Source organism: Rhinolophus hipposideros (genome assembly GCF_964194185.1).
Source record: "Rhinolophus hipposideros genome assembly, chromosome: 6".
NCBI classification, from domain to species: domain Eukaryota; kingdom Metazoa; phylum Chordata; class Mammalia; order Chiroptera; family Rhinolophidae; genus Rhinolophus; species Rhinolophus hipposideros.
Genome location: NC_138052.1, coordinates 9,613,775 through 9,626,538, shown reverse-complemented (window position 1 = coordinate 9,626,538; position 12,764 = coordinate 9,613,775). Strand labels below are relative to the sequence as shown.

Genomic DNA, 12,764 nt, shown 5'->3' with positions numbered 1-12,764 from the left:
TTTTCTGTAGTTTGATTATGATGTGGATTTGTTTGAATTAATTTTGTTTGGGCTTCACTTGGATTCTTGAATTTATGTTTTTGTGTTTTGCCAAATTTGGCAATTTCAGCTAATCTTTCCTTAAATCATTTATCATCCTGAAACTCCCTCTCTTCTCTTTTAGGGATTCTAAAGACATGACCGTTGTATCTTTTTTTCATTTCCCACAGGGTCTCTAAGGGTCTGGTCATTTTCTTTTTTTCAAAATTTCAATCTCTTTGGTAAAGTGTTTATTTTGTTCTTTGATTGTTTCTGAGTTCCTTAAAATGACCTGTCTGTGTTTTTTTGCATCTCGTTGAGTTTTTTTCTGAGCTGCAATCTTGAATTCTTTGTTATTTAAGTCACATATTTCCATGTCTTTAAGTTCATTTTCTGGAGACTTTTCATTTTCTTTCTGAGCTGCCTTGTTACCTTGGTTATTCATAGGAATTAATGAATTATTATTTCTCTTCCTAGACAGCTACAGGAGTGGGTTCTGCAACAGGTTGATAGGAAGAGGTCTTCCTTTTGCTTTCCAATAGATTTTGATGGAATGTTTTATTTTCTCTCCCACTGCAGCCTTTTATTCTCTCTCATGCTGTAATGTTGTATTTTCTCTTGCACTGTTCTGGCTTCTCACACGATGGGTGGGGGGGGCAGAGGTTTCCTGGAAGGTAGGGTTCTCCTCTGTGAGCAGGTGGCCTGGGTCTCAGGGCACTGCCTCTGTTGGGGTTTATGGAGAGCTTCTGAAGTCCCAAAGCTCTTCCTGCGCCAGATTCAGAGGCAGTGTGTTTCCAAGGCTCTGTTTACCCCTGCAGGGATCCGCCCAGATAAGTGGGGACACCGGCAAGGTGGGTTGTGAGAGGTGGCTCTGAGCAACTACCAGCACACTTATCTTGTACCTAAAATTCCTTCTCTTTTGCCAGAACTAGTTGGGCTGCGAGTCTGTGGCTGCGGGGCCGCAGTTCTCAGAACTGCAAATATTCTGTTCTTTTGATCTGACACTGCTACCGTCCGCTTCTAGCACGGGCAGGTGGGGGCGGGGCGAGCTCTGGGAGGGTTGGGGGGTCGGCTAGGCTCAGTGCCTATGGCTTCTGTTCTCTGCTCGGTGGTGAGGGCTTAAAACGCCATTTTTACTCTTCTTCCCTCAGTCTTTACTTCGAGATCTCTGCCGTGAGTATTGGGTTCAGCCGTGTTATATGCTGATACCTCAGGTGGGACTGTGGGCCATAAGGGGAGCCCTAGCAGTCAGAGTTCTTCCCTCTCTTGCACCTGTGCAGCCTGGTCTCCTCACTTCCTTCTTCCCTCCTCCCCCACTCACCCAATTTGCCCACCTTTAGATGATTTCAGCTGCATGTCTCTTAGTCTTGCCTGTCCGCCGGGCATGGAGTCGTTTGTGGAATTATAGCTCTTCAGTTTGCTGTAAATTCTAGGGGAGTTTTCAAGAGGCTTACCTCACACTTGCCATTTTTGTGACATAATCTCATTTTCTTTTTTTTTTTTGATCTATTTTCTCTGTGATGCCTAGATTGGGTAATTTCTGTTGATCTGTCTTGAAATTCATTTATTCTTTTCTTTCTCATCTTCATTCTTCTATTAGTACATCCATACAGCTTTTATTTCTATTGCTTTGATTTTTGGTTCTATAATTTCCATTTGGTTCTTCTATATCTTTTATTTCTTTGCAGAAATATTGTTTTTTTCAACTACTTTAAAAAACATCTTTCATAATGGCTCATTGGAACATTTTTACAATGACTATTTCAAAATCTTTATCAGATAATTCCAAAATCTGAGTCATGTCAGTGTTGACATCTTTTGATTGTTTCCTATCATTCTAGTTGAGATTTTCCTGACTATTTGTGTGATGAGTGGTTTTAGGTAGTATTTTGGACATTTTGGGCAATATGACACTGGACCATATTCAGTCTTCTTTATACCAGGGAGTCACCCTGGTATAGCATGGGGCCTGGCCTGCTTTTGTGGATTGTGGTTCTAATGACAGTTTGGCTTCCAGAATCTTTATATTACTATTTTGGTCTACTTTGTGTGTGTGTGTGTGTGTGTGTGTGTGTGTGTGTGTGTGTGTGTGTGAGAGAGAGAGAGAGAGAGAGAGAGAGAGAGAGAGAGAGAGAAAGAGAGATCCTGAGACCTAACTGAAAATCATGCATATATTCTACACTGTAGTTGAGTTTTTAAACCTTTTGCTCTTTTAATTTTGGTCAGTTTCACATGTGGTAGTATCTATATAGGACTTTATTTCAAGGAAACTCAAAAAGGCTAAGAGAGCTACATGTAGCTAAAACTATAAAACTTTTAGAGGAAAACACATAGGTAATTCTTCATAATCTTGGATTTAGCAATGAATTCTTAGATATTCACAAGCATCAAAAGAAAAAAATGAATAAATTGGGCTTCACAAAAAATAAAAGCTAGTGTGTATCCAAGTATGTGATCAAAAAAGTGAAAAGACAGACTACAAAATGGGGGGAAATGTTTGCAAAGTGTGGATATACGCTACAACGTAGATGAATTTTGAAAATTCTACATTAAGTGAAAGAAACCAGACACAAAGGTCACACATTATTCTATTCTATTTATATGGAATACCCAGAATTGGTAAATCCATAGAGAAAGAAAGGAGATTAGTGGTTGCCAGGGCTTGGGGTGGGGGTCGGGATACTGTTTAATAGGTATGGTATTCTTTAGGTGTGATGAAATTGTTTTGGAACTAAATAAACAGATGGTTGCACAATATTATGAACATATTAAATTCCACTGAATTGCACACTTTAAAATGGTTAATTTTATATTATGTGACTTTTACCTCAATAAAAGAAATGGAAAGAAAACTCAAGGAATTCCCTAACGAAGCTGTCACTTTCTTTTCACCTTTCAGAGTTTGTTTTTAATCTTTTTTTTTTTTTAAGTTTCACTTAGCTGGAGATAAAGGGAGAAATGGGTCTACTGTCTCCTGTCTCTAGAAGAGTACATTAGACTTACCGTAGTAGCTTTTTATAAAGATTAATGCTTGGTGTTCATCCTGGACCAATTTAATGAGAATGGGAGAGGAATGGGGCAGTGAGTTGCATAAATGTAAAAAATATTCACACATTGTTTGAAAGGGAACCACTATTGTGAGGCACTGTTTGAAGCACATACTTTCCTGCCATTGATGAGTTCTGCAAATAGCCATTTGACTTAGTCTGGCCAATAAGACATGAAGGGAAGCTCTTTGTAAGATAACCATACAGTGAAGGTTGTTCTTTTAAACATTGTCATGTATGGATATGAATTTTCAAATTGCTGTGACCACCTTGCTTGCAGTCTACAAATATGTGAACAGCAGGAATGCAGATAAGAGAAATGGAAAGAATCCTCATGCTTGACTACATCTCTTATCTGCTGAATTAGCCAGCTCTGGAGTCTGTTGTACCTCTGTACTTTCCATTATATGAAAAAATACGTGTCCATATTGTTTCAGCTCTGAGTTTTAATTCTAGCTTGTAGCTGGAAGCTACCAAACTGCTACAACTAATGAGAGTAAAAATTCGTGGTAAAACCACTATTTACTAACGTGTTTTCTAATATTTGTTTTATAGAAATAATACTTCAGTGAATATGCTGGCATGTACAGCTATATTTCCCCCAATACTGGATTTTATTTTTCACTCAGGTTAGGATGCTAGAAGTAGTCAATATTGTTATTGTTCTTGCTTAATATTTCCAAGTTGCTTTCCCAATAGAGTATATCTGTCTACAATATTAACAACAATAAGTATTTTTTATTACTCATGGGAATTTTGTTTTGGATTGTCACTATAGTTTTCGACTTGTTATTTCTTTTACTACTGAAGCTGTTTATCATTTCTCCATGTCTTTATTTTTCATTTACATATTATTTTCAGGGAATTATCTTGTCATTCCCTTTGTCTTGTCACGCCCATAACTTAGTAGTTGTAGAACTTAGGGAAGTCATTGTTACTCTTACTAAAACTAATATGTGCTAAAAATAAATAATGCCTACATGATAGAATTGGTGTGTGGTTAAAATGAGGTATTTTTCTAAAGATCTCTGAATACTTTTATAATTAAAATATTAATCCTTCATCAGTTTGCTACAAATAATTTTCACAGTTTTTGTTTCCCTTTTTGTGACTTTATTTTAGACACACAAATTTTAAATTTTATTTAGTCAAATATGTCACTTTCCAGTCATAATTAAAATGTAAGAATAAATAAGACAAATGATGGGATACTCAAAAAGTGAGAAAATCTGGGACCGGCCCGGTGGCTCAGGCGGTTAGAGCTCCGTGCTCCTAACTCCGAAGGCTGCCGGTTCGATTCCCACATGGGCCAGTGGGCTCTCAACCACAAGGTTGCCAGTTCAATTCCTCAAGTCCCACAAGGGATGGTGGGCAGCGCCCCCTGCAACTAAGATTGAACAGGGCACCTTGAGCTGAGCTTCTGCTGAGCTACCAGATGGCTCAGTTGGTTGGAGTGCATCCTCTCAACCACAAGGTTGCCAGTTTCATTCCTCGACTCCCTCAAGGGATGGTGGGCAGCGCCCCCTGCAACTAGCAACGGCAACTGGACCTGGAATTGAGCTGCGTCCTCCACAACTGAGACTGAAAGGACAACTTGAAGCTGAACGGCACCCTCCACAGCTAAGATTGAAAGGACAACAACTTGACTTGGAAAAAAGTCCTGGAAGTACACACTGTTCCCCAATAAAGTCCTGTTCCCCTTCCCCAATAAAATCTTAAAAAAAAAAAAAAAAAGTAAGAAAATCTGTAAAGCTGGGGCCTGCATTTCCACATGGCAACAATTGGCTGGAGGTGAGCAGTTAACATTCTTGAGACAGGACAACAGCTGACCAGTTTGCGACTGTTCCATCCTGGCCCATTTCATTCCTCTATGTTACAGGTTCCTCCGCACAGTCTTTTTAAAAATGTATACAGGCAGACCTCAGAGATGCTGCAGGTTTAGTTCCAGGTCACTGCAATAAACTGAGTCATAATCTTTTTGCTGGTGGAGGGTCTTGCCTTCAACTTGTAAAAAAGTGAAGCGCAATAAAAAAAACAAAAAACCACAAGACAAATGATATGGATATGTACAGGAGTTAATGTGGAAACAATGTAAAATTACAAAAATACCATGATAATAACCTGAAAGGTTATTAAATAACCATAAGGTATTTTAAGTCAAAGGTTTTCCTCCTATCTTCATATTTATTAAGTACTCTTTGAATCAGTTTGCCTGAAGTCAGACTTTTTAAAGTACTGTGTAACTTGTGAAGTCTTCTTTTTCAACCAAGTCATTGGTATGGAAACAGTTGCCAGTTTCACAGAAGAGGAAAATAGTCCAAGAGGTTAAAAATCTGAAAGTGTACATAGTTTATCAGTGTTGATTTCCTTTTATTTTTCTTCTAGAAACATGATCAGGGGCAAGTTCTGTTGGATATAGTCTTCAAGCATCTTGATTTGACTGAGCGTGACTATTTTGGTTTACAGTTGGCTGATGAGTCTACAGATAACCCAGTAAGTGTAAGCTGTTCATTTTCGTTTCAGTTTTTCTCTCTGTTCGTAATATGAAGTCCTTTCTGATTTATAATGTTCACTGATTTAGTGAGTTTTTAAAAAGTTTTTAATTTGAATGATTAGAGGTAAATCTTTTCTTCCTCATTTTCTTGATGTTTTAATCTGTAAGGTTATTTCCTTAGGGTTTTCATAATTATAAGTCAGTCAGTTAAATCTAATGCCTGTTAATTTATGTGTCTCAGACAACTAAGAAGTAAATCCAACTCATGTTTCTTGACGTAAAGAAAGAAAGTTGGGTATAAAAATTAAAATATTAACTTATTTTTAAATATTTCATATTTTATATTTTAAAACATTAATGTATATTGGTCTTACATAAATTAGTCTGCATTAAAATGAAATTAGTTTTTTCGTGGCATTCATGGAGAGCTGTTTCTAACCAAAATTCTTAATTTGTTAAGTGTAAATTTTCCAGGTAGGAATATTCAGTGGAAATCTTCCCAAATAAGATAGAGATTAAATTTCAGAGCTTTGCAATTCTTGGGCATTATTAAGTTTTTTAGATAGTTATTAATTCTTCAGTAATTGCAATCATGATACTTTTTATTAGAAAGATCGCATCATAGAAATAGAAGATAGGATGTGATGAATAACAGACTGTTGAAACCTTTATAAATTTATACGGTTATACAGTGAGGTCTTTTACAAAAGAATATGATAATCCTTTTGGTTGGTACAGGAGAATGACTATTTTGAAGGAAACATTTTGTATAGTTTAGAAAAATTGAGAGGCTGAAGAAATAGTTCTCTGGATCAGTGCTTTAGAAATCAGTTTGTGAGGTCATGTTGATAGAATGGCTATAGAAAATAGAAATAAATCTTATGAGAAAAATAGGGTTTTTCTGTATCTCTCACTTTCTTGTCTCTTTTTCATGATCAGGATCCTAGGTCTCTGAATGAATGGTTAGTAGCAAGTAAATATGAAATGTTGAATGTTACTCTTTCTTGAGGTCATTTATTGATTTTTTTATTATTAAAAACTATGAGGATGATGTGCATAAAATAAAGCAAGGGCCAGCTAGTCTCAGTAGAAGTAAATTTTTTAGTACTGAACTAAAATGTAACAAACTTTCCCCATACTTTGATGCCTTTACCAGATGACTTGAGCTTCTCCAAGGGTCTAGAAGAATAGTGTTGTTTCTTGATAAATAAACACACGTTTAAATGGAAGTGAGTAGAAATGTCAGTAATGCAATCTTTTCCAGAAAGATAAATTGTAAGCTGGGCAAATACCTGAAAGGTGTCTGCTAGACTTCACTATGAGCAACACTGAGGTTAAAAAATAGATAATTCTTAGCTTAACTTGTCGACACTGTAACTATAAGCCTGTCTGTAGATTGATTAGAGAAGTGACAGGACAACAAATCTTATGAGAGACTACCTACCAGCATATTCACTGCCATGAGTATGAAAAACCATCATTCCTGAGAAAGTATTCTAGAGGGACCAATGTAAAGATCACATGTATTACAAGAGATAAAAATTATGCCACATAAATTTGTATACAAGAAGGCATTTCTGTTCTAAAATAATTACAGCAGAATGAATATGGGGAAGCGCAGATATTTTGAGTTGGACTGATTTTTTTGCTGTCTCTTACTTTCTCTTCACCTTACTTTTCTATCTTGAGCATTCCTTCCCAAGTAAATTACATTCCCGGGTCCAAGGATCCATTTCCTAATGATGCAAAATAATTCTTCCCCCAAAATTAGAATCATAGAATCTTAAAGACCTAAAGATCCAAAGTCTTAGAGATTATTTTGTCTAACACCCTTATTTTTCATGAGATTTTTACCCCAGTCCAAGGAGATAAAACCCAAGCTACTTGCTGGCATGAATGAAACTAACTCCCCATGCAAGTCTTTTCCACAGCACTACCATTTCAGTATTTAAATATTGAGAAGAATCTGTCCAAGGAAGGACCTTTACAGCACATATGTTGTTAGTAGTGTCCTATTTCTGGCTGTCAGTATGAAATATATCAAGACTTTGAGGATAAATAATGGAGTAAGGAAAAAAGATGCCATTCTTAAAAAGAGACAGAAGTAAGGGAGTGACATTTATGAAACATCTATTGTGGACTTGTTAGTAAACTAAATTCTCACAATAATCTCATGAATGTTTCATTAAAATTTTTTCAACTTAGGCCTACAGAACTTACTTAATGACACAGATAATTAAGTAGCTGAGAAAGGATTTGAGTTCGTATCTGTCTGACTCAAAACCCTACAATCTCCCTTTTGCTTCCCAAGAAATGATGATATTGGTACACAGTACACAAGACTTATAAAAATGAGCATATTGAAAAGAGGCAGTAACCATGCAATAAATTACTGCAGTGATCAAAAGGAATTTGGTAATATTCTAAAAAACTTAACACTTGTCAGCCCTTAGTTGAGTTTTTGCATCTTAAAGCCTATCTATATTATATATACATTAATATCAATACATATATTAATGTATTAATACATACATACATGTATGTATTAATACATACATACATATAATACATACATATATTAATATTAATACATACATATACAATGTGTGTATATTATATATACATACATGTTATGTATATATGTATGTGTTGCATGCGTATATTACATACAAGTTTTAGAGGATAAGAACTGATATTTCCTTAGACACACACATTGAAATTAATTTAATTGGACTTACAATTGATAAATTAAAAAAGCAGCTAAGGTTTTATTGTGGTCTTGTACAGAACAAAAATAGAATTGTTGACTATTTTTTTCTTTAGAGTCTTCCTTGGTGATGAGTTCCAGTGCGACAAAGTTACTTAAAGCTGTGACTTCCTGGATTTTCTCTTGCTTTCATTTAAAACCGATTTGTCACTTTAGCTCTTACCATAATGTCTTGTACAATAATAGTATTCAGTAAATGTTTATTGAGTAAGCAAAATAATGAATAGTGGGATTATAATTCATTATGTATAATTTCTTTAGTTTTTAAGCACTTAAAGGCAGCTGTTCCTTAGTGGCCTTTAGCAGCATATTTGTCAGTCTTAAGATTACATTATTCATGTAAATTTACGTTTTCTTTTTTTGCCCCCAGAGTGAATTACAGTGCCCTTCAGTGGGATAAAGAGTAGGTTATCGATTACTATTGACTTGTTTTTCTGCAGTTTCATCATTCTGATAGTTTCTTTTGTGGTTATGGTATTTTTTCTGGTTTACAACTGTTTCCATATCCCCTAACCGGTGGCTTTCAAACTTGAACTGACATCAGAATCACCTGAAGGCTCCTTAAAGTACAGATTTCTGGGCCCTCCACCTGGAGTTTCTGGTTCCGAAAGCCTGGTGTGGAGCTCAGTAGTGCGTGTTCCAGGGCAGTCCCCCTGCAATGCGGTGCTGCTGGTCCAAGGAGCCGCACTGGGCAAGTCCCTGCTCTCACCCGATAGGCTGCTAAGTGAGCCTGCGAAAGTAAGAGGTAACTCACAGGGAGTAACTCGGTCTGTCCCCTGAAGATTTTTTTTACATAACTCAAAAGTTCTTGAATTGTTTTATCGGGATTGAGGAAATACAGGAAAACTCCCATAGAAGATGACTCTTATTTCCACAAGCCATGTTTTAGTACAACATGATTGCTAAAATGCTCGCTTTTATTTCTCTATTCATTTCATCTGTTTCTACTGTGATACTTTAATTTAGGCTTTTATTACTTATTGTATAAACTAGCCTGCCAAATGTTAGATTTTTACTTTGGGTCTCTTCTAACTCTATTCCATTTGGGGAGGGAATGACAAAGGGATTTGGGGTGCAGAGAAGACTTTCAGAGGGAATCAGCATCGTGTGCAGAGCTCCAGACTGAGGAGAGAGAATATTGCATTTGAGGAACTGCAAAAAACATTTCCTATCAATGGAATGTAGAGCAAGAGGAGAAGATGGGTCACAGATGAGGTTTGAGTAGTATGTCAGATCATGAAGTGCCTTTTAATTTATAAGGTTATAGTTACCTAAGGATTTATTTACACGATAACATGAGACTTTTATTTTAGACATATCACTCTGGTCTTGTAGCCAGTAGCAAATAAAGTTGCAAACTAGAGAAAGTTGGGAGATTGCTGCAATGATGAAGTTATTAGTGTTCCTTAACAAAGGTGGTGATTTCCTTGCCTGCCACTTACAGGGAAGCCAAAAGTCTGAGGCAGCAGGTTTTCGCAGAGAAATAGAGATTTTATTCATCAGGCCAGCCGAATGAAGAGATGTCCATAGAGGAAGCTCATGTTAGTTTCCCCCAGGAAAGGCTTGGGATCAGTTTTAAGAGATGAGGGTAAGGAGAAATTATACATATTTATTAATTCTAATTCAGAGGTCTGTTTGGGTAGGCTTGGAACTAAGCCATCTAACGATAGGGATGTGGAAAGGGCTATAGAGAACGAAGAAATTACATCTGGCTGATTGTGATTTATCAGTTCTAAGTGTTTCCAAATTTGGCCCCTGCACCAGATCTTATTGACTGACCCCGCACTTCTCGAAGGGCTGTGTGGTAAAACTGCTACTTGGGTTTCATGAATTTTGGTTCTGTGCTCTTGAGGTCAGTTTAGGATCATGTAGCTGCTAACTACACCTGTTCAAGCCTCTGGGACCAGTCTGATCCGGCTTGGTCTGGTGATCTCCCAAGAGCTGCCAGGAGACCTATTGTTACCTCATGAATGACACTTAAAACTGGAAAGAAAGAAACAAACTGTGAGAGTCTGGTTTCAGTGTTAGGGCCTGTTTTCCCTGGGAAAGATCATGATTGGCTGTGGGGGATGAAAAAACGTGGTAAGTGCTAGAGATGTTCAGGAGACAGTCAACAGAACTTGTTGGTTTGATTAAGGTAGAGTCGTTTATAAAGGAAATAGAAATCAGTCTAATATCTCAGAGCCTGTCTTTGGCAACTTGATAGCCAGAAGAACCATGCAAATAGTGGTGTTGGTTTTTCTTTTTTTCAGTTACCACTTGTTTATTGCTAACATATAAAAATACCATTTATTTTGTGTATTGATTTTGTATTATGCAACCTTCCTAAACTTATCAATTCTAGTTAACTTGTAAATTCTACAGGATTTTCTACATAAACTGTCATGTAAACATAAGGTAAATTTCATTTATTTTCAAAATTTAATCCACTTTGTGTTCCTGAGATAAATCCCAGGATATACAATTGATTCTATATTAACTTTGTACCCGATGACCTTGCTAAATTCACTTATTATACATCTAGGTTTTTTTTGTTTTGTTTATTGATCCCTTAGGATTTTCTTTGTAAATCATGTCATATGAGAATAGGGACAGTTTTTTTTCCTCTGCAGTTTATATTCTTTTTACGCCCCATTATTTTTTTATTTATTGTTACATGGCTAAACCAGAACAATGATGAATAGAAGCGATAGGGAGCAGACTACGTCGCCTTCGGAAGGAATGGAGTCAATGTTTCATTAAGTCTGCTGTTAGCTGTATAAAGTCTTTCTTTTTTTAATCAGTGTAATTAAGGCATAATTTACATAGAATAAAATTCAACACCCATTCATAATTAAAACTCTCAACTGACTTGAAAAGAAAGGGATATCCTCACTCTGATAAAGGACCTCTGCTGAAATGTAAAGTAAAAGCACAGTGAGATGTTACCTCACATCCACTAGAATAGTTAAAAGTAAAGTCTCACAATACCACCTGTTGGCTAGGATGCAGCTGTGTAGAATTGCTGGTAGGACTTTAAAGGGATACAATAACTTTGGAAAGTAGTATGGCGGTTTTTATAAAATTAAACAGATTTACTATATGCCACCTAGCAACCCCACTTTTAGGTATTTATTCAAGAGAAATGAAAACATGTTATAAGAAATCTTATACACAAACGATCATAGTAGCTTTATAATAATAGTAGTCCAAACCCGAATTAGCCTTAATATCCATCAGTAAGTGAATGGATGAAAAATAATTGTTGTAGTTTTATGTAGTGGAACACTATATGATATACTCTATTACTCTATTTATAATAAATTATAGAATAAGCAAAAATGATATTATAGTGACGAAATATAGATCACTGGTGGCATGGAGGTTTAGGGGGACTGATTGCAGAGGGACACAGAGAACATTTTAGGGGGATAGAAATATCTTGATTGTGATGGTGGTTGTGACAACCTGTATATGTTTATCACAACTTAGACTGTACATTGAAAATAAGTGTCATCAATCTAGCTGGTCCCACAGCTCCATATTCTGTTTTGTTTTGTTGGTTCTTTGGTGGGGCGGGGGGAGAGTTTAAACAGTTATTTCCATTCATTGCTTTGAATTTCCAACTGATTCTTTTTCCTGGGGCTCTGAGGTCTCTTTGTGCAGGAAAAAGTTAATTGTTCGCCAGAGTTGAGGTGGCTTTTATAGTATACAAAGTCGGACAATTAAGTTTATGAACTCATCCTAGAAAAAGTGCTACATCCCTCATTGCTGAATATCACTACGGTCAATTTCAAAGTACTCCCCTTGGGAAGCTATGCACCAACGCCAGTGTCTAGTCCACCCTTCAAACAATTTTGGAACTCTTTTTCTGGAATGGCCATCAGAGCTGTCATCGTATTACCCTTGATGTCCTGAATGTCATCAACATGTCTTCCTTTCAGTATTTCCTTTATCTTTAGGTAAAGAAAGAAATCCTTGGGGGCGAGATCAGGTAAATAGGGAGGGTGTTCCAATACAATTGTTTGATTACTGGCTAAAAACTCCCTCCCAGACAGTGCCGTGTGAGCTGGTGCATTGTCGTGATGCAAGAGCCATGAATTGTTGGCGAAAAGTTCAGGTCGTCTAACTTTTTCAGGCAGCCTTTTTAGCACTTCCAAATAGTAAACTTGGTTAACTATTTGTCCAGTTGGTACAAATTCATAATGAATAATCCCTCTGATATTAAAAAACGTTAGCAAAATCATTGCAACAAGTTCACGAACTTAATTGTCAGACTTTATATACCGATTTTAGAGCTATTCCTTTCTGCTGCTCACCCCCTTTCTGGATTTCCTCCTCAGTTTTCTGGGTGCTCTGCCACTCCTGCCTGAACTTGGTTCAATGACAGCTCAAGTTAGTAAGTCTGTTTGTCCCCTGCCTTGTGCTGGATTTGAGATTGCTCTCAGGCAAAAAGTAC

At 36.7% G+C, this 12,764-nt stretch overlaps 1 protein-coding gene across 7 annotated transcripts in view; it reads left to right on the top strand.

Annotated features, from left to right (window-relative positions):
- The window catches only part of PTPN4 (protein tyrosine phosphatase non-receptor type 4), a 168,016-nt gene that overhangs the window by 49,414 nt on the left and 105,838 nt on the right, over positions 1–12,764 (top strand). For all 7 annotated transcript variants that reach the window (XM_081052199.1, XM_081052198.1, XM_081052195.1 and 4 more), the window contains one exon: positions 5,451–5,558. In XM_081052199.1, coding sequence (XP_080908325.1) covers positions 5,451–5,558 — 108 coding nt within the window. The remainder of the gene's footprint in view (positions 1–5,450; positions 5,559–12,764) is intronic.